Below are 22,558 nucleotides of genomic sequence, written 5' to 3'. Positions count from 1 at the left end.
ACCCAGAGAGATACAGCTGGACATCAGGGGTTGTAAAGGGCGCTCAACGCTCATCAAGAGCTGGAGAAGAGGAGTGGAACAGAGAAACATTCATTGTGGACCCAGTGGCCAACATCCACAACTTTCGTTTGTGGTGTCGCTAGACGAAGCCAGGGGACGCCGGACGGAGCGATATGTGCCCACGACAAAGCACCCTGTTAAGGTTAATGATGCTGGGGCTGACGGCGTCCTCGTGAATTGGCCTTTGGGTTCCAACCGATGTCGGCTGACCAGCGCCGATTTTTTCTGGACATTTTGAAGAGTCCAAGTTTAAGCCGTGGGAAATACAGGATCGCCGGTGACACACACGTGGTCAGGTCTCACAAGCAGCACTCCAACCTCCAACATCCAATAGGCCCCGTGTCGAACCCTGACTCGATTCCAGAGGTTTCACCCTCTTTGGGCCGTTGGCAGTCACATCGAAGGTAGGGCAGTAAAGAACCATTTTAGCTGACGATAATCCTGAAATACATCACTCCGTTTCCGACGAGCCACAAGTCGCACGGAACTACCCCTCACCTCTGTCTTACGAGTAAGTCATTTCTTCAACTTATATATTCCGATCTATCATATCCATCAATATTAGTTAGCAGGCTTAAACACGCATCACGATTGAGAAGAAATTCTAGACCGCTCAAAGGAATGAACCCCGGGTATAATAAAACAAACTAGCTAGATAAGATTATGATTGGTGTCATTTACCACCTAAGGGGAGCTTGATCTCATTTCAATGCTGAAAAATGAATCGTCCCGTAGATGTAGCCTTAGACAAAATGATTCTAGTCTTTCGAAGCGACGTCTGTTCCACTCTATGAATCTCTGAATGTGTCACAGGGCGGGGCACATTCTACAACATTCTATAAGAATTTGTTCAAAAAGAGTTGCAAAAAGGCTCCAGAGCAATTTGAATCCAAGTAGTTGTGGCTAGCCTTCAAAGAAAGTGGGTTTAATCCAAGGTAGCATTAAGGCCTCCATTGAGACAGATCAGTTGAACAAGGAAAGTAGAGTTGTTCAAGCGGTGAGGTCGAATCCGAAGGCGTTTTTTCTCTTATGCAAACTCTAAGAAAATCAAACACCCTGTTGGGTCTTTTGAGGTCGATGGGGAAGCCATAGACAATGTAGGGACTATGCCAACATACTTGGAGATCAGTTCTCCTAGTGTGTTTTTCAACTCCACTGGTTTAGGAGCAACAGTCCATTGCCCTATTGATGAGCTTGTTGGGACTGGCAAGGCTTGTCAAGTTGAAAGCATTAGATGATCTCGTGGATCACAGATTAGATGCTTTAAGAGGCCATCAGGGACTTGAGACTCTCGAGCTCCCCTGGCCTGATGGGGTGACATCTCAGTTTCTGAAAGATGCTCACAGGTTCTTGCTCCTGTTTTCTCATACTTGAATGCGTGCATCTTGGATCGAGGCAAGTTTATTGAGGGACTGGAGGAGCCATGAATCAGTCGATGTAGTGGTGTTATCTCGGACTTGTGCCACGGCCTTTGACAAGGTAGATCATGGCCTTTTAGTTAACAGGCTCCATGAGATTGGGATCCAAGGCAAGGTTATCAATTGGATAAAGAAGCTCATTTATGATAGAAAGCAAATTGGTCAGATCGAGGTATCTCTGGTCGAGATCGAGGTCATCATGTATGTCACTAAAGGGATCCCTCAACCTTAACCAATTGCTTCCTACCAGAAATGAAACTTTTAACCAATTGAGAACCCTGCCTTGGATCCCAATTTCATGGAGCCTGTTAACTAAAAGCCCATGATCTACCTTGTCAAAGGCAAAGTCGAGATAAACTACATCAACTGATTCATGACTCTCTAGTCCCTCAATAACCCCTCAATATGTTAATCAGTTGGGTAACCGTGCCAAATGTGCTCGGAACCCGTGCTGGCCAGGAGGAAGGACTTCATGAATATCAAGAAATTCAACAAGTTAACTTCATGATCTTCTCAAAGACCTTCGCAATATTCGAAGTGAGAGAGATCGGCCTATAATTACTGGGGAGTGACTTATCTCCCCTTTCAAAATGGAACCACATGAGCTAACCTTCAGAGAAGAGGGGAACTTGCCCTAGTCCAAGATGCAACGCATCAAAAACGAGAAAACAGGAGCAAGAACTAGTGAGCATCCCATCAGAAACTGAGATGTCACACCATCAGGAAGGACAAGAGAAATTCTTGAAAGCATCAAGTCCCTGATGGCCACTGAAGCATCTTGATCTGTGACTACAAGATCATCAAATTGCTGAATTTGACTAACGTCATCACACAAACAGGCTCGTCATTAACACAATGAGCAGTTGCTTAAGAACTCAGTGGAGTTGAAAACACACAAGAGAACTGATCGCCCTAGCATATTAGCCATAGCCTCTACATTGCTAAAGGCTTCGCCAAACCTCAAAAAGTACAACAGAGTGTTTCATATTTGTCTTAGAGTTCACACAAGAGAAAAATCACTTTGGATTCAACCTGACCTTATGAACCACCTTACTCTTAGTTGGTTATTGGTCATTTTCGATGGAGGCCTTAATATTACCCTGAATTACGTGCAACTTTTTATGAAGACTAACAAAATTACTGGATTCTAAGTGCTATTAAGCCTTCTTGCTAATTCGCATTTCCTTTTGAACAAAGTCTTCCTATATTTTGGAATTTTTGTCCTTTTTCCCACCTATCGGAACACATTCAGGTATTGCGATGTCGATTGAGATGCTGATTTCGAAATGGGAATATACCCATCGGGACTAACCTCCCACTCTACAACACTAGCGGGAAATTAAAGTCCCATACAAAGAAAACCTTCGAGCAAATTTCTTGATCCAACTCATTTCTTGTGAATTTGAGAGCTGACAAGAACAAGCTTGCAGAACAAGAAGGAGGCCTATACATTGCTACAATGGACATATCAAGACCTTGGATGTGACGAACTAAGACCTATCTATTTCTCCATTCGACATTTGTGAAAGGTGAATCACTGGATTTGGCGTGGACGCTCGATGGCCTTTTTACCTTATCGCAGTGCTTGGCAAAATGACCCAATTTGGAACATTTGAGACATGTAGCTTCGCGTGCTGGGCACCGTTCTCGAGGATGAGGAAGGTTTCCACAATCTGGACCTTTTTTCGCCTGGAATGTTCTACAGAAGATTTTTTTTTCGATCTGTCGGGAACGGAACTCGCCGCGCTGTTCCGTGCACTTTTTAGCATTCAAATGGTTTTCATTCAAGCAGAACTTTGGTTGTTCTATCTTGGCTTGATTTTTTTGTTTCTACTCGTTAGAATAGCAGAAAGAAATGCCCAACCTCAATGCCCCAGTATTGAAGTATCGATACCTTGGGAATTACAGGGTGTTAAGAAATTAAGGGCCTCCCCCTTCGTGCCTTCTGAAAATCCTTCCCGCACCCTCAACGAATTGCTGGATCCTATTGAGTCGCACAGTTTGGTTTGAAGGCATTATTACAAAATCCATCACCACGCAATGAAAGATCTAATTCTAGTCTGAAGTAGATTGGTGACAATGTAATGTTTGGTCATCATTCCATTCAAGGCCATATTACATTCAGCATCCCACGAGTATATTTGATCTGAGACCTCTACCAGACTACCGTAATCTTGACCATTCCTACCGCACACTGAGTTTGTGTCATCACTCATCAGCCTCTAACTTCCAAAAATTTAGGCTATGAACGAGCTTGTTCATTAACTCTAAGCCACTTTTCGAATTGAAGCAGTTAAATATAAAACGTAGATCTCTTCAATTAAAGGCAGGTCATTTTTACCTAGAAGAAAATGTACAGCATTACGAAAAAATACGGCCTAATTTTTGGACAGAAAAATGGCCAAGGCCTAAGATCCGGATTACTATGATTTGTGTAGGAAATGCGGTGGATCCGGACATTATACGAAAGCTTGTGCATTGAGAAAACAAAAGGGAACTTGTCGTTATCCACTGTGTGTCGTCACATTTGACAAAAGTTTACCGAACATTACATCTCGCGTGCTTCACTTGCGAAAGAAGAGGACATCACGTTCAAAGCATACATATACCTACTCCAATCGAGTTCAAGAACATTTTCGACTTCTTCAGTCCGCGGGGTTCTCCTAAATGTCTTCCAATTCTTATTGAAATTCATAATCATGGTCCAATGCATGTCCATTTCAAATGGAAGAGATCAAACCTCAAACAAAACAGGACTGTGGATGTGCTGAAAATCAAGGGACAGTTATACGTCACCCTAATCTCAATGTGAGCGAGTTAAGAATGTTGTTCAGTAGAATAATCAGTATACCGTAAACCATTGAATTGAACAAATCAAACGCATCGTATGCTCATTTAAACACAAAGTATAGTGTGTAAACCGATCTAAGGATCGTTCGGGCATGAATGGTAATACCACACCCACCGGTGAATCTTGTTCAGTGAGGAAGATTCATCAAACCACTCGAGTCGGGCCATACCGTGCGAGGACCGATTCAAACAAATCTTTGCACCATCTTTAGCATCAAGGTCAGAAACATACATCTCTCCCGGGAAACTCCCACAACTTCCGAATCTCTTATTCGTTCAGTTTATTTTTGCGAGTAGGCTTTCCATTTCACACGAGATCCTGACCATGATGAGGAACGTGAGGCAAATCCTCGATTACTCGGAGAACTTTGGTTCCGGTGCGGCAGCTGATTGTTGCTACCATTTCTATGGTGATGTTGGTAACCTTTTCCGTTGTAGCTTTTATTCTGGTGAGCTTGGAACGGATTGAAGTTCGACGAGTTAAAGGACGCTCTTGAACTATACTCTGCTTCTCTATCGTTATTGAGATGATAACGTTGGGGGTGTCTTTTTTTGACCTTCTTCGTCCTGCCTCGATCCAACTCGGCTTCATACTCTTCGATACTGCTACTTCGCTTATTGGACCGGCTGTGTTCTGGGGTATTACTAAGTGATGACGACGCAGTCGAGGAGGACGTCATCGATGCCTGTTGGGGCAACGTGGCATTCAAACGCGGTTGGGGTAGTTGATCATGATCAGATAGCTCCAGTGGATCTTGGCCATTTTTCTTCGTTCCGTTCACAGTCGGGCTGGCTGTCGTTTCACTCGCGTTAACCATGGCACCCGCCATAGTTGTGGTGGGCGGTGTGGTCGAGGGTGTGATATGCCAGGCACCCGATGTAGAGCCATTGGAGTTATCACTACTGATTGATGGGTTATGGTGCTCAGTTTCCAGCACCTGCCACAATCCACTACCCGAAGTCTTCACATCCTTTTGTGGGCCATGATCCGACAACTTTGAAACCGAATTGGTGGTGGATGAGCCGTTTTCTATGGCTAAAGAATCAGATCTTAGCTCCTGCGACCTTTTCAAGGCGTTTACGGTGACTGATCGAGGTACAAACGGCGATGACTTGGGCACAGTATTACCAGAAGCATTAGTAGTTACAGTTGGGTTTAAAAGGGGTGAAGAAGTTGCGACGGGAAAGTTGCGACCGTTTTGCTTGGGCGCTTCTGTCTCGTCTTCAGAAGAATCGGAGGAGTCTGCTCCATCATAAGGGACTAATTGAGCGGGCTTCTTCAGACCCGTTAATGATTGAGGCAAGGATGAAAGGGTGCTTTTAGCTACGACACCCAACTTATTGACTGTCCCATTCAATCCTGAGAACTTGGCTTTCGGAACAACTGGTGATGAACTCGTGTTAGATAGCGAATTGCCGTTAGATTGCGATGATACAGTCGTCGACGACGAGGAGGAAGTGGCCGTGCAAGGCTTACTAGACGAGGGATGCTTGTAGAGTGTCTCTTTTGGGAGTGCCGTTGCATTCATCTGCTCAACCCAAGCCTCCTTACTCTGCTTGGTCATCTCGTAAAAGACCACGTATGAAGCAGTATTAAGGGCTTGATTGATAGAAATCGGCCGAACCGAGGAATCATCAAATTGGAAGAATTGTCCATTACTGGCCTCACCAATGGCCGTGTAGTGACCGCAGTTGGGCGAAGGGCCTACGTGAGTGATCATGGCCACTAGCTTGTACTGAAGTGGAGGCATGGGACTGACACTCATATCTCTCTTTTTGACGAAAGCATTCATCTCAATTCGCCGACTTAACTGGACCGAGCGACTGATTTTCCCACCAAGAAGGCTGAATCGCTTCAGCTGAACACAAAGCACTATGGGAGGTCGTTCAATGAAGCACTTTTTCTTGGCGGGCACTTTCATATTGCACTTCTCACATTTGTACGTGTTCACTCCGTCACCACTGCCGATCCGCTCAGCCCGAAAGTAGATATTTAAAGCATCGTCAATATTGGACGTTTGTCTGATGTCGAGCAGGAGATCCATAAAGTGTTGGAATGTAACAGACACGTACTTACACTTCAGACAGGTTACATCTTGCCGCATGTACCCGCCAAAAATTTGATTGAACGGGGTAGTCTCTTTACTAGCATTATCTAAATTCTTGGGCGCGTGACGCGACACGAGAAACGACTTCTGAAGCGATTCAATCAGATATCTGTAAGACGAAAACAGAAAGTCAACGTAAGGCCACTTCAAACTCCCCATATTTAAAGTCATCATAATCACCTCAAGAACTCGTGGGCGTCCTCTTGACGACCATGTACGAGATGCTTGCAAATATTCTTCAACTTTTCGTACACCCGGTTGGGCCGCATTACATTCACCGACAGGGTATCCTTGAGCGTACTCGTGAGAATGCATATCATGCAGGTCTGGAGGAAGCCGCCCGAACCATTCTTGCCGCATTCCCGCTTGTGGAAATCACTCATTAGATAATTGAACAAAGCCGGGGTATGGAACAGGGCTTGGAGGGTCGAATTCAAGTAGCAAGTATTGCCCATGTTAAACATGCCGGCCCCAGACGATCTTTGGCGATGATAGCCCACCTCCACCGCACGCAATGGGAAATACACAATCTGCCAAAACAATCAGAATTGAAACGCCTTCGTTTGACAACCATTCAAATAGGCTTCATCAAAATTGAGCCGTTGGGTTTGCGCGAGTTCGAATATTCTCTATCCCACCGGGCGAGAAGACGTGACGCTCACTATGTAGTCTCAAGCCAGTCTGGGCCTTCTTACCTTGGGTCGCGGCGGTTCATCTCTGGCCGCACCACCGTCGCCGTGGCCATTGACCTGGCCCGAGCCCTTGTGAGGTGCCGCTCCGGAGGACGGAGTCGAGGCGGTGGGACTGCCTTTTTTGTGAGGATTGAGGAAGATCAAGTTGTTTTTAAAGCCCAAGGCCCCGTTAATGCCGTTTAAGGCGCTGGAGCCCAAATGGCGAATCGGCGAATCAAAGTGAACCATGTAGCCGTTGATTGCCATCCCGCATGAGCAAGGTCCCGAACTCAACGGATGTGAGAAACAGATAGAAAAGAGACAGCTGAATCAGTGAGGATAATATGGCTAAGTTGAGGCCAGTTTTGGTAGTCTGTTCTAAAATACCAAATCCGACAGCCCTATTTTAGTCCTTGGTGCTGAGTTTGCTAGAAAGTTTTGGTGAATGGTGTTGGTTGGATAAGAATACTGATGGAAAATCCCAGTCTTACAATCGCACAATCTTAGATTGGCCCAATGTTGATATCAAAAATCACAAGGCGGAAAGCACTCTGACCAATCTTAGGAGCAAACAGCCATATCGGAAATTAGGATGTTTCTTCATATGCTACAAGAGTTTAGACACTTGTTATAATAAGTTATTAACAATGCTCTGGCCCAGCTCTATGTTTTAAACTAACTTTAAAAGCATGCAAGTCACGAAAATCTACTAAGCAAAAGATTAAATGGGTAAGCAACGTAGTGAGCTGGTACGTACTTATGTGTGTTACTTGTGACCATAACAAGATAGAATCAGGGCTTTGTATTCGCAAAGCGCAACAAAAGGATGTATGAATTTGCAAATCCTAAAATGTGACTTATTTTGTCATTTTTCAATTGGTAATGGCAACATATGATTAGCTGCTTACGGATAATGGCTATCGCCGAAAATAATCCTTCAATCTCCCTACAGTACTTAAGTGAACAAACAGGTGTTTTTTGAACATTCAATAATCTACTTTTGATTTGGGATGTCATTGTTAATTTTGTCTGTTTTTGATAAAATACTATTGTCTGTTAGTCTGCTTTTCTTGTTCTTGACTATCTACTACATTGATAGGATCACGGAATCCATCGGCCTTGAACCGTGGATCCAAGTAAGTTCCCCAAATCGACCTTGAGATGTCCAAGAACAGCTTGGGCTAAGTCGTGTTTTATCAGTCCGGAAGGGACTGCGCGTGAAATTGGTGCACTGCAAAATCAGAATCTTGGAACCTTTGATCCAGTTGTGGCTTTTTCACCAGAAAGTTCCAAAGTACCTTCATACATTGGTTGAAGTACATCAACTGCTTCATGAAGCACCTCCCACGTTGTCGAGTCAACCACGCCAACCTGGAGCTCATTCCAGGATCCGTCAAGAGGTCTGAAACGGGTCCTTTCCGCTCCACCAGACGGTTCATCATTTCGAAAGTAGAATTCCATTGCGTTGAAATATCCTGGATCAATTTCTTAACCTTGGGGAAACCCTGATTACTTGAATTTGTTCAAATCTTTCCCAGGTTGGGTGCTTCGTTTCTGGAAGTCCATAAATCAGTGGGACAGAGCACCCATTTTGCTTGAACAAGCTTTTGGACCAATTCTCCTTGCACCTCTTCGAACATGGCTGGTATTAATCTCTCTATCAATGTCTTCGAAACGACTTGTCTTGAGGGGAGCAAATACTTGGGATTCATGGCTGGCTCGGAAAAATAAAAAAAAAAACTCATCCTCCACAATCGAAATTGGCTGCATGTCATTCGAAATCATTTGGATCAGGGTTCGATCCAACTCAAGCTTCTTGGAAGATGTGGTTCCATAAATCGCAGGGACCAAGCCGTCAACGTGTTTGATAAATCACTCAATTAATCTATAACAGGCTATATTATGGTGAAAATTAGGTGATACTAAAATTGTGTTTGGCAACAGTTTCAGTTCTTGTCAAGATTCGGTTATGAACTTGGAACTCACCTTGGCGGTGCTGGAGCTCTACGGGATGATCGAACCGAGCGAGGTATCCTCCGAACCGGCACTTGCTACCCAGGATCCTCATGGCTCAAGGGAATTAGTTGGCCAATGAGGGTCACAGCATTGGACATTGGCCGGGGGATGGATTCCTCCCACCATATGCTCCGCAGGAATTGGAGCGATCCTAAACCATCAGAAGGTGCGATATTCCCCCTTGGACCGGCTCATTATCATCCAGTTGATCAACGTCTTGATCTTTTGCGACAGCGAGGGGCTCTTTTCCCAACAGGATCGTTAATGTCAGTGGGGCATGAACACTTCGACACCCACATCTCCTGCGGGTTGCTCTATTAGGTAGATATATCACAAAAAACTTGCCTTTTTATTTGAGCATTGTAAAGGAAAGTTTATCAATCAGGTTTCATATATTATAGATTTGTGTATCAGAACTGTTAAGCTATATAATTTGATGTCATAAAAATGGCTTTTGGATGTTTTTGGGACGCAGCATAAAGAAGACGTTTCTATCGTATATGCATTATTCATATGCAACGGTTTGTAAGTTAGCCAAAAATAACGCAAACATTATGATAATGGTTACTGTTGACTATATTATGAATCAAAAGAGTTGCTGATTTAAGAATTCGTAGATTCAGAGAAAACTAGAGCTTAATTTTAGTTAACTTTTATAATTTCAAAATGAGAGCGTCATAAAACATACAACCTGAGTGGTTTTTTTTTATTTCAACATTAATGATATCATTTCAATTTTACTTTTTAATGTTGCAACGAAGTATACCTTGCAAATAGGAAAAGCCACTTGTGAATGAATGCGTTTTTGCGGACTGCCTTACCACGACTAGGAATGGGATTCCCAGCAATTCAACGCAAAATATATTTACTTACTAAAATGTATAAATGTCTGATCCACCAACGAATTAGAGTTGGCAGTCGAATGTAGGGTTGGTGAGGCACTTCGGTCAAAAACTTGTCCAAGCTTAACGTGAATCCTGCTACAAAATCAAACACTTCATAGTCCCAACGAATATTTGAGGGGAGGAAATTGAACAATGAAGGAGCTTAAGAAAGAAAAGAGGTGGACTTCATTGTTCTAACTAGCCTGGATTATCGGAGGTGTTAAGGTCCTCTTAAAGCGCAAGATAAGCCTCTGAGGTCACAACAGTTGACCCTAAAACTGGTTTGGAACAAGGCTCATGAATGCTATTGAAAACGGACAATATCAAGTACATTTCGTACCGTTTTTTAATTCTGTACACTTACTTTCCAGCCATTGCCGATGAGAGAACTCTGATACCTTCAATGTTCCTGGTAAAACATATTTGTTACTGCTTGACCTTTTGGAAACCTGCTTAACTTATTGGAATCCAAATAGGCGAGGAATAATCCAGATGTGGCTGGACAACGCCTTGTACAGAGTTAACATCATAATACTATCTCTAGACTGAAACGTGCGATATATCCAACAACATGTTTCAAACGTTTTGAACTTTCAACTGGATACGCTCATAGAGCTTTCCATTATCTTGGAGGACCACACTTAAATCCTTCATGGACGAGACCATTCGCCCTTACCTTCATCATCTACTTGTGGAGAGTCTAATGGCGTCAACTGAACACAACGAATTTTTTATAACAATGGAGAACCTTAACTTGCATTTGAAACTTGAAAATCGCAAGCGTTAGGTATTGGGGCGTTCATTTTGGAGATTGGAAAAAAGTTGATAGTGAACTGTGCAACTAGTAATTTTTGTCGATATGAAGAAAAACAAATTAAAAGATTTTAATTTCAAAATTCATTTGAATTGTGGTTGTTTTTCAATTCAGGTCCTTTGCTCTGCAATCTTAAATGCTTCTGTATGTGTTACGTTTATGCTTTTCTTGTGTCGTGGGAAAAACGATTTGTTGTTGAATCTAGCGCCCTGTATTACATACATACAGCCTCCAGGGCATTCATTTAATCTACACATAAGCAGACTGTTCTGTTGCAATAATGCTGCAGATCTTGGGGAAAAAACGTGTCGCTTTTGAACTAAACATAGTTTATTTCAAATAAATTAATATCACAAATGTAAGGACAAATCAGTCACCTTTTGACCAAGAATCAGGCAAAAATTTCAAGATCAAGGATGGTGAAGTCTTGTTTGATCCGGGTTTGATCGTCTCAAATTGAAACCATGAGGAAAAGGTACGCAAACTTCATTATTAGCGTTGAGATGGTTCTTCCTAGTGCCCTATATTCTAATACAGGGAGGGCACTAGTTTCTCAGCCCAAGCGATGTCATGTTTGTATTAGGGTGCTAGGGTCCTAAGGGTGGGCATGTTTTAGTGTCATGTTTGGGGTCCAGCCTTGCCTCTTGGAATCTTGGAAGGGAAGGTCATAGGTGCTAGTGGTGGGGCAAGTTAGGCAAAAGTCGGACTTTTACGAGTCCTTCGATTTTTTGACTTTTGCTTGACTCGTTTTTGCACTGTAGGGTCAGGTCCAGCAAAACAGACTCTTCTTGCGAAATTCTAAGATAAATCCTAAACCTAAATCAACAAGCAAGCCCAAAAAATCGGAGAATCGGCTTTAAATTAAGGTTGTGTATCTTATATATTGATAAAATAATGATGCATTTTTTGAAATGGATTGTCCAACAGATTGGTAATGGTACTTATGACAAGTGACGGGTGGTTTCGAACCGGAAAATTGAAAAACCTCTGGTAGGGCTCCCAATATAAACGAAAAAGGGGTACCATACATTGAAGACTAAATATCAGGAATGAGTTTTAAAGCAGCCCTAGTTCCGAAACCTTGAAAGTCAGGGTCATGATTTGCCAAGCAATTAAACAGTTTTCATTTGGCTTAGGTACACTCTTGCGCTCGTGATGGGAGCCCTAACCGAGGTCCTTGAAGCTAAAAGGTTGACATTCCGGTTCGAAACACATCACTATGGCCGGCCAAACTTTGCACATAAATATGGACTTTATTGACAGCAAATTTGGATAACAAGTCACCTGAATTTGCACAAAAAAATGCAAATTACCTTGTCAAAAAATAGGCACCGACTCGTTCTGAAAGGCTATTTCTGCCTTCCAAATCAATCGATAGTCAATGAAAAGGAAAATTCTGTCTTAATAACTCTCAGCATCATGATTTGGACAAACTTTACCTGGGGAGAAGAGGCCAGATGCTTTGACAGTATAAATGGGCAACCTATGATCATTCCCAATGGTAAGGTAATAATTAATTTTGGCTTTGACAACGAAGCGGGGATATCTCTTAATTGGGACACCCATCTTCAGATGGCAGGCCAAGCAAGAGAGCTACCATCTGACTTTGAGCAAATAAACATGGGGCGGAGATTCTTGCATTGTTCAAGCTGCCTCTCAGACCAATCAGCAAGACCAGCATCTTTCACCTATATCTTTAATATTGCATAATAAAATGATACCTGAGTTCTGCAACACCATATTGATATCAAAGTAAAGCTATTACACAAGAAAATGTTTTAAGATGAAAGCAGTGTAATCTGATCTCTAACATGACCCATTGGATTGATTTTATTCAAGGCAATTTTTTGAGACAATGATGATTATGTTTGTTCTTTTTAATTTGGCATTCTTATTGTGGTTATAACACTAAGGAACAAAAGCATTAGGCATTGATGAAAACCTTACCAGCCCTAATTCAGAACATTGATATTCAATACTTGTCTAATAAAAAGGGTCATGTTTCCACATACAATTTCAAATATGCAAGAGTTTCTTTTTCATTTCTTGTGTCTTTTTCTCATTAATATGATGACGTCATATAAATTGATGAAATAAAAGTAAGGACTACAATTAGGTAAGGTAAATTTATAAAATTCTAGTTTTCTTAGAGGGGCTTAGAACATATATATTTTTTAAATATAGGACTTTTTCTTTTTGAAGTAAAAAGGAGCTAAAAAATTAAAAAGGAAGTAACGCCGGACAAGATCATCATTATTGCTCTTTTCTGTCAACTAGCATACAAACATTGCTCCTAAGTGGTGAGTACCCTTACTATTGGTCACTCACTCACTGGGTTTACAAGATAACCAAATTTTGTTGTAGAAAGCCAAAATCATGAGTACCCAGTCGTGGGGGTTACGCCCACCAGAACCGCCCCCACAGGGTTGTCTTCACTTGTCTCTCTCACGTCTTGAGGCGTCTCCACGTTTTGCAACTCATCTCTTCTTATGAAAAACATACGGATACACTGACACAAACGTGCACTCAGGCTTGCCAATAGATAACTAACAAAGGGGCTGGCCAGAATTGGTAACCGGGACATTAACCGACTCTCTTGAGGCAATATTTGACTGATAGAGATTAGATCTTGAGTTTTTGTGTCATAACCCTGATCTGAACAAGTTTAAGTGCGACTGCATTGCCATTATCTATTTAGGGCCAATCTAAGGCTTGATGAAAAGATATACATTTTTCGATTGAAAGCCAACCTCATTCCGTCAGCCCTGAACTCATGTTAAGCATTCATCCCACCAAAAGTCTCTCGGGCCAGCTCCAATCAGGACTGCCAGACGGCAAAAACTCCAGCCATTAGTTAAAAAATTACAAGTTAAAGAGTTTCAAATTCCCACCCACTGATGGCAGGTCGGATAAAACGATACACAGTGGAAAAATGAGTTTCTAAATGTAGACAGGTCCAACAACTTTCATTCAAGCAACAGAAGGTGGGCATTCAATCGTTCAACGTTGATTGAGAACGTCCCATTTTTTTGGTTTGGGACTTCTTACTTTTCGTTTCTTCTTATTTCTTTGCTATCTTATTTCTGATCTGTCAAAACGTCCACTTTTAGGTCCCTCACTCCTTACTTTTTACTTTCTCTTTTTGTTTTTGCAACGCGAACAAGGCAAGAATGCTCTCCCCAGGTGTCGTAGGTTCAAACCCCGATGCCGGTAGCAACCCTTTATACGGATTGATTTTTCCCACTTTGAGGATGAACACAGTTTATTTGTTTTTTAGTGTGATAGGCTCGTATTGATGTCAAATTTAATCAGATTCATCATGGCATAGTATTCGATGATTGACGACCAAAAATTATCCAAGCTTTAATTTTGTTCTATTACTCTGAATGGACAAAGAAATATCCTCAATTGATCACGGGCTACCATGCCTGCCTCTATTTTGATCATCAGACAAGTTGGATAAGACCCGAGACTTGACTAATGTTTGAATCTCGAGGGATTTTCATTGACGAACTAGGAGTCATTCTTCTATCCATGGATTTGTTTCATAGTTAGTAGTAAGACAAAATTTTGATCCTCAAGCCTTCGCTGCTATTATGGAGCTTTATCTTCCCAAGTGCTTAGAAACCGACGGCATTGTAATGATCACCAACCCAGACCCAAACAAACGCAAAGATAAATCGCTTCTTCATTGGATTGGTTTCCGCTCCCATTACTTCAGGTCTCTCCTATCCAATCAATGTCCCTTAGCCAATTAAGGAATAGCCTCTAATGGTATATATTCCTTTAAGTCTATGGCAAGTGTGCTCGAGCGAAACAGAGTACATCGGGAGCATCATATTTAGTCGCGTACTAGCTGTTTTGAGCGGTTGTGTCTTTACAAATAGCAAACTGGTTTTTCCACCAAGTTTGGTCTCGTACTGTTGGAGGGCACTTCATTTGATATACAGTATTGCAGGCACATTGTACATGTACATACATTTGTATCAGTGCAAGATCTAGTTAGTAGAGAAACTTGAAGTACGGACATGGCCTACAAGATGAGGATGAGGAGGAAGAGGACTCGACCTTCAAGAGCTGTTTGTGCACAATTATTAGTGTTTGTCAAGTGAACACGTCCTTCTTGGGGGATTACACCTCTTACTTTAACAATCAATGCATTTGTGAGCAGCTTACTTGTGAGACTACTTACACGAGCTGATCAAGTGAGAAGTGGCGTAGTTGAGTTTGGCCCGATTGTGATGAAGATCGTTTCGTATTCAGACTTGTAAAAATCGTGTGTCGGAATATTTTCGTTAACTCATGCCCCTTCAATGTTTAAGTCGCAATCGAAACAAAGTTCTATCGACGAACACGGCAACGTAGCATCGGAGTAGTAGTGTCACGTCGCGTCAAAAGAACATATTATCACTTCGCATTATGGTCGACACGGAGATGTACAACCTGATTGCCCTTTCGGGGTTGCTCCTGGGAAAGTCAGTGCTCCTCCTTTTGATCCTCTACTATTGCTGCAAGAAGCCCATACCTAATGAGGAGGCGGCCGCCCGGGCGACCACGGCCGATTCAGCCGACCAAACAGAAGAGGTCGTGGTCAAAATAGACGCACCACCCTCGTACACTAAGGTTGTGTTGAAGACGGATCCTCCGTGTTATCTGGATTCCATGTTGAACGCCGAGCTCAACCCTGAGATGAATCGCTCTTGGGCCCGAGACTTACTCATGGGCAGAATCGATCCGGAGCTTCGGGATATTGTGACCCGCTCGAGGAACAACTCAATATGTCCGAACGTTCCGAACAGCGCCAACGAAAATCGAAGAGCCAGTACGACAAGCGTACTTAGTGCGAATTCCATGGACCAACGGCCCCCGCCATTGGGAGCATTCTGGATTGGCGTGTAATCATAAGATTTGAAACCAGTTTGTCAGAAGAAAGTGATGATATCAATATTCGAACGGAGAATTATAGAAGCTACTTTTTGTTAGTAGCGCCACATGACGCTGATTTCATGTTGGATCTGCGAACTCACATATACAATACGTTGGCGTGCTATGTTTTTTTTGGATTTTGTTACCATGTTGTTTTGGGTGCATTCGTAACGAGAAGAATGATCTTGAAAGTATTTCAAAATTGGATGCGATTGAAGTCTGCAGAAGGACAAGTGTACGGTGTAGCAGCTTGCGATCATATCTTATCTAAACAGAAAATTTCTTGGGCAATTTTTCAATGCCATTCGGGCGTGAAAGATCGCGTCAAGTTACCATTAAAAACTGGACTGGCTATCAGGCAACTTTGCACACACCTCGGTGGTCTAATCATTGGCTTCCTGAAAGGATAGTCGGAAGAATTGCTCTCAGCGATCAACCTCGTCATCTTGTGACCAAATTGCACCGTCACCATCAATATGATTTGTGGTGTGGTATGTTTGTTTTCTCTTTCCAAAGGCAACATGACTGACAATATGAGTAAGTCAGGAATGTCCTTCATCAATCGTGACAACCCTTACTTAGGATTTTAATGAGCTCACGAGCGTTGATCTTCGATTACTAAGACTATGTCCTCATTGCGCCCATTTGGATGGCCCTTGAGCAAAGAGCTGGCAGTTTCTTCACTCCCTAAACGATTGCCATCAAATAGATTTAGTTTGACGCGAAACGTTATCGACGAGATCAATTCAGACAAACGTCTTCTCGACTTCCATCCCTCAGCTTACAGTATACCGTACGTGTACTTATATACGTAGTGAAGTCTGCGTATGTACTTTGCCATAACTCACACCCCGATCAACTCCACTGGATTTAAAACTGATGGAAGTCAACCATAATAGTAATGACAGCTCGGGTGAGAGGATAAGTCACTTGTCTCTTGGCCACGTCTCGATGACAAGTGGCAAGGTCACTGCATGATTTGAAATGAAGTTAACATGATTATCCCCCTGTTGTGTAGTTGCGAGAAAATCATGTCCCCCTCTGATGTGGATGCTGTACTATACTTACCTGAAAAGCATCTCAGAATTCAAAGTTCGACCAAAGGGACTGGATATGAAGCTCTAGTAAGAGAGAAAAGTCACCTTACTCAAAGCCAGAATCTTCGGTTCTTTCTGTTGAGTTATCAAATGAGCAAGATGTGACATGATTGAATTGATGGAACTGAAAACTCAATGGAAATCCTCATCTGATCCGATGTGAATGTATTCAGTACATATATTACCTTGGAACGGTAATACTCCAGTAGTGTTCATGCGGCATTCAAGGATGAACTCTGATTCATGTAACGGGATGTAATGAAATGTATTCACAGAATCTTAACACTATCCCACTGCAAACTTTTTTCTCAAAAGATTCAAGGAACTCTGCAAATTGGAAACACAATAAGGCTCTATTCAAAATCCTTTTGGAGGTAGCACAACCAACAAAACCTTACCATCACAGAGCAAGTTTCAAATCCAACGACAAATTTGTTTAAAAATGAACCATGAAATAGACGCCAATGATATACTCGTACCGGTACACTTTATATTACTTCAAAGAAATATTCCTTTTTTCGATTACAAGCTTCCTTTGCGTTCAATAACCAATTCATCGAGAAATCGTACCACAATAAAGCAAGAACAAAGCGACAGCTCGCAGAGAGGATGCCCGTGAAATTGGCCATATTTTTTGACACCATATTGTCAGTGAGGGACAACTTGCAAGGTTATTATGGAATGGACAATTACAACAAAGTACCACGTGTAAATGGAGGCCTTCAATTGCTATTGAGACTCGCTCTAATGTGTAGTTCCTGGATATGACGATATATCTGCGTACTCGCTCATTGGGTTGCTTTTGCCATAAATGAGGGCCTCAATGACTTCATCCGGTTTGGATTAAAATTGTTGCCACTATTCGGTAAAACACTTATGTCCTGTTTTCGTGTTATGAAATGTACGCATTTGCACTTCAAAGTTTCTTCAAATGAAATTGGAACTGCTCGACTGGAATCCATGCATTAGGCCTTGGGCTGGGGATCTTAAGATATAATTGTCCAAGATCAAGGTGAGACTAACAACATAATGAGAATGGAGTGATGGCACTATTCAAATTTTGGGAAAAAAAGTCAGGCAGTCTCTTGAGCTTCACTCACTTTTTGCCGAAAGGGCCGTCGAGGACTTCCATTAAACTTGAGACCATCTGGTGATCACTGAACACTAGGATGGGGGCCAAGACTCATTGAATGTTGAAAGTAGCGATTTCGCTTGACTGGGAAGGAACTGATGGAAGGAGGGGAATGCGTCGTCCTTTTGGTCCCAGATTACACGAGATTACTGGATATCCACTTACTCTTCGTTCTGGCCAGTCATTCGATCATAGAACCATACGAGATATAACAACTGGAGTGTCACCGCCCATCTGTACTCATGAACTCACCGTTCACCGTCGTCTTACCGATGCAGTTCGTTTTGTGGCAAGTCGAAAAATCCCAACTCGCAGATCATTACCATCTGGTTTTGGAATCAGACTTAAAATTTCTTGAACCTTACAATCTGGAGCATGTCGGGCAGATGGATCTAATTCTGACTAATGGTACGATTGGCAATATTCTGGTGCGTTCAAAAAACAAAAAGAAGGGAAGCAGTTTTCACACCAGACTGATGTGCGATAAAGCAACTGCAAGATCAACCAAAGTCCCCTGTGATTTATCGTTGGATTGCGGAAGAATTGTCTTTCACTCAACAACCGTGGGAACTTTGGACTCTAATGGAAACGACCAGAGATTCAGCAAATCCAATGAATGACCGAGAAGTTCTTTGATGAATTTCTAGCCGTATTCGCTCGAATTATGGTTTTAGCCGAAATGGTCTGATTAATAAGACCAGAGCATTGTAGATCTGAATCCATTGTTAGCACGGCTTATCCATCCCGAGTAATCAAACTACGAGAAACGATCTTCTTTTAGCATCGCATGAGTTCAATAACTGAAAGTTCAACCACATATCATGGCAAAATCATCCAAACTTCTATCATCAAGATATACCAATATTTTTGGCCTTTCGTGATTGCTCGACACACAATAAGGAAGATCTTTTCCGTAGCTTCATTGTATTGAACTACCATAGCGGTCATTCCGTGCTGCCTGCTGTACATACGTATCCGTACGTGCTTAATTTTGCGTCGAAAGCTTGGCGCTATTGATGCCATTTCAACATTCTGGACGGCCATTGACGTCAGATGCTTCCTTGACTCTCGTTCTGCGAGGCTTCCTTGAAACTCGAGTGTTCTCCAGTTGACAGACTCCGTGATCGTTTGTCTACCGACTGTCCCTTCTCCCGAATGCTGATGTCCCTACCTACAGTATGTAATATAACTGCAGTCTACGTATACACGAGGTATATACATATGGTGGTTGAAGATCATGTTTTTAAAACATCGCCAATAGATTGACGGGCCCCTAACAAAGGTACGAGTACATATTGTCCAAAAGAAAATTGAAAATTATGAATGTGCTTCCACATTTATCCCTTCATTTTTGCACCAAAGGATATTGTAACTATTTAGACCTTACTTATCATTTGATTTCGAGTCGACTGATGCCTAGATATGGTCTATTGAAACTTTTAAGTCTCATAGTTATCCTGGTTAGTCAAAAATGGGGCCTACATTGAGCTAAAACGAAAAACTAGACTTTTTTGCCGTTAGGTAGTTTTAGTATTATAAATAGAATTAATGAAGTAACAAGGCCATATATAAGTGACAGATTATAATTGGTTAGTTTATTTCAAGACTGTGAAGTGATCCTTGTTTGAATCTCGTTTGTAGCACCATCGACAGACCGAAGGTATGAGATTCACTTTGACCAACTGCTCGGCGGCAGATGGGTTGGTTATTTTTTTTATGACTGGAAAATAGCGCTTCATCCTCAGTGAAACGTAATCCTTGCAGACCAGCGAGAGGCATTCTGCTTAGAGGTTAATTTTTTGCTTCTCTGTTGACTTGAGGTTTTGAAATTAAAACGCAGGAGTGAAAGAATTCGGCCGATACCCCACTACCCCAACTCATCATGCTATCAACTTCTAAGTGGAAATTTACCCTAATGCAGAAAGAGTCAACCCACCCCATGTCCACAACGTGAAGATGGATAAAAAAGTAACAACCCCTTCATTTATTATTACTTGGGATATCATTCCCCGTAACAGTTAATTCTTCCGCTCAAAATATCCTCACCTTTCAATTTCCTCGACCTAAACATTGAAGCGTTACCGACTTTTCTTATTGTGCTAGATATCTGGACTCTCGAGATTTAACGACAACAAAGACAAGGATGCCCCTTGCGTAGGTTAAGAGCATTAAGTGCGTTCTCTAGAGCCTGACGTCATAGGAGGACGCTCTATCTTTGTCCTTGAATATAATTGAAATGTGGCCTTCTGTTGGAAAAGTGGAGACATCAATATATTGAAATGGGAATTATGGATGAGTTTTTACATTACAAGAATGCATTTATTCATTGTTCCTTGCAAGCATCATCATTCAAAAATGTCTTAATAGCCAACTGCCAAACAAGCCCTGCTTCGGCATTTGCCAAGCCGGCCTAGCTCAACTCCTCTTTTTTATCATGGAAGAAACGAAAAAATGAAGTGCTCTTAAGACGCACCAGAAAAAGGGATAGTCCAGTCACCTGAGGCTTTTTCTTCCGCTGTTTGAAAAGTATTAGGCGCTTTTCTTTGTCATATGTCTGAAAGCACTGCCCTCAAAAGCTACATCTCTTTTAAGATAATGTGCGAAGTTCAGTTCCTAGAGGGAGCTACTTTCCGTTCCTTGAAAGTCAATTGTTATATTTCACAACCTTGGTCAATTGGGACATAGGAGCGGGAAAAAGAAGTTGATGTCATGACCATTTTACGGAAGGTCACTTGAACTGTTGGGGCTTAATTACTGATGGGTATCAAATTAATTATCATGGGAGGTTGCAACTAGGGGTACCAATTTACATTTTCAATGGCCTATGAATCACTGGTGGAATGGCTAAAACCCGTTAATTAGCAGGGCATTAGTCGATCCTCAATAAAGGGAACTAATTACTTACAATTACTGTGGCCAAAACGAGTAATTCGTTGCACAACCATTACATACCAAAAAATGTAATGGCGTTACTGGTTAAAATTAATTTCACTAAAGTTTTAGATGACCAATATTTAAGGATATTTGCCTCATCAAGACCATACATTACTAAATGATGGCTATATTTTTGATTCCAGAAGTCCTTGCCAACATGCTACACTAATGAGCATTGGTGCTGCTCATTTGCTTAGCACTGCAGTACTCTCATTCTTGGCCATTCTTGTTTGGCTGAACCAATGGAAATTCATAATAGGAAAATCGTTTCTTTTTTTTTGGTTTTTCACTGGCTTTTCTAACCGCTACAGGGAATGTAATCCTCAGTACTATTAAAATGAAAGGTTATAATTCGTCTATTTATTACCTGAAGTTTCAAAATTTGAACTACTTCATCAGCATCAATCCTATGGGGATAGCATGCTTCATGTCTTTTTTGCAATTTAAAACTTGGGAGACGAAGGGCTTATTTAAAAGGTCAAAATAAATATATTCAGGGTGAGGATTTCAAAAATTTGGTTGCGTTGCAAAATGAATTTTATTTTTTGAAAAATGAAACATAAGAAAACTGATTTGCTGATTTTGGTTTTATCTTCTTCGCTGTTATTTAAAACTGTCTTCAAAACGTTTCAAAACTGCTAATCTTTGACAGAATTTGATTAAATATTTTAGGCATTTTCCAAATATTTAGATCCTTTTAAGATATTTACTAAGCATTGCTTACAGTGCTTCTTCTAGAGTATATAAATATTACCCATCTACAACTGAAATATTTTCCTGGGCTCAACAAATGATTGTTACCAATCTACAACCATGACACAAACGTCCTGATGGAAAAACAGTATTAGAAATTCTCGAGCTTATAAAACTTCCTTGTTAGAAACCTGTGCTTAAAGTCATGGATGGATATATAGAGAGTTGAGATATATGGTGCCCATACTCTGGGCGTGAAAAAGGAACGAGTAACAAGCCAAACAGCCCTAAGATTTGTACGTTTTCTACCAACATGTTAGGCTATTAAGCATTGATAAGATTTATTTGCTTACTACTGCTTTACTCCCATTCTTGGCCATGTTCGTTTGGCCACGGACTTCTAGAGATATGGACTGCAAACGGAAGCAAAAAATCCTATCTCCTAAACCGCACTATTTAACCAAATAAGCACTTCATACGACCGCAAGATCTTGTTGAATAGATGAACTCAGTCAAGTTTGAGCCTAAACCTATGCTTAGGGAACTTAGGAAACATGTTCAAAGTTATGTAGCAAACGCTACATAAAATTTGAATTTTCCGCCTGCTCTTGGTCAACTACATAAGCTTTTGACAACATAACTTTGAAACGATCAACTTTTGCATGTAAATGATATAAAATTGACCTACCGTTAATTGAAGAGATCTACGTTTCTTATTCTATTAATTTAATTCGAAAAGTGGCTCAGAGTGGCTATGACCAAGAGAAGCCGATTTGCCGGGAAGCTCGTTTCGCAGTCCATATTTCTAGAAGTCCATGGTTTGGCTAAGCCAATGGAAATGCATAATAGTAAAATCATTTCTTCTCCTAATTTGAACTACATCAACAGGATGGGGTAACATGCCTTTTGCCATATTGAAATTTGAAACTTGAGAGGTAAAAGGCATATTCAAAAT

The 22,558-nt window shown here is 41.6% G+C and overlaps 1 protein-coding gene across 1 annotated transcript; it reads right to left on the bottom strand.

Moving 5' to 3' along the window:
- Positions 1-4,319: 4,319 nt before the first annotated feature.
- Positions 4,320-7,437, bottom strand: LOC131887994 (ubiquitin carboxyl-terminal hydrolase 36-like). Its single transcript, XM_059236750.1, has 3 exons — positions 7,132-7,437; positions 6,617-6,966; positions 4,320-6,545 (listed from the first exon to the last, which is right to left on the bottom strand). Exons 1-3 carry the CDS (start codon positions 7,372-7,374, stop codon positions 4,610-4,612), a joined length of 2,529 nt encoding a protein of 842 aa, XP_059092733.1. The 5' UTR covers positions 7,375-7,437; the 3' UTR covers positions 4,320-4,609.
- Between the last annotated feature and the right edge of the window lie 15,121 nt (positions 7,438-22,558).

Source organism: Tigriopus californicus, chromosome 10 (genome assembly GCF_007210705.1).
Source record: "Tigriopus californicus strain San Diego chromosome 10, Tcal_SD_v2.1, whole genome shotgun sequence".
Classification (NCBI taxonomy): Eukaryota; Metazoa; Arthropoda; class Copepoda; order Harpacticoida; family Harpacticidae; genus Tigriopus; species Tigriopus californicus.
Note: the sequence above shows the minus strand (reverse complement) of the source record. Positions and strands in the feature narration are given on the sequence as shown.

Coding starts and splice junctions, on each gene's coding strand:
- LOC131887994 (XM_059236750.1), bottom strand. CDS start 7,374: ATGGCAATCAACGGCTACATGGTTCACTTTGATTCGCCGATTCGCCAT. Junction 6,967..7,131: donor ATGAACCGCCGCGACCCAAG/GTAAGAAGGCCC, acceptor TTGTTTTGGCAG/ATTGTGTATTTCCCATTGCG. Junction 6,546..6,616: donor GACGCCCACGAGTTCTTGAG/GTGATTATGATG, acceptor TTCGTCTTACAG/ATATCTGATTGAATCGCTTC.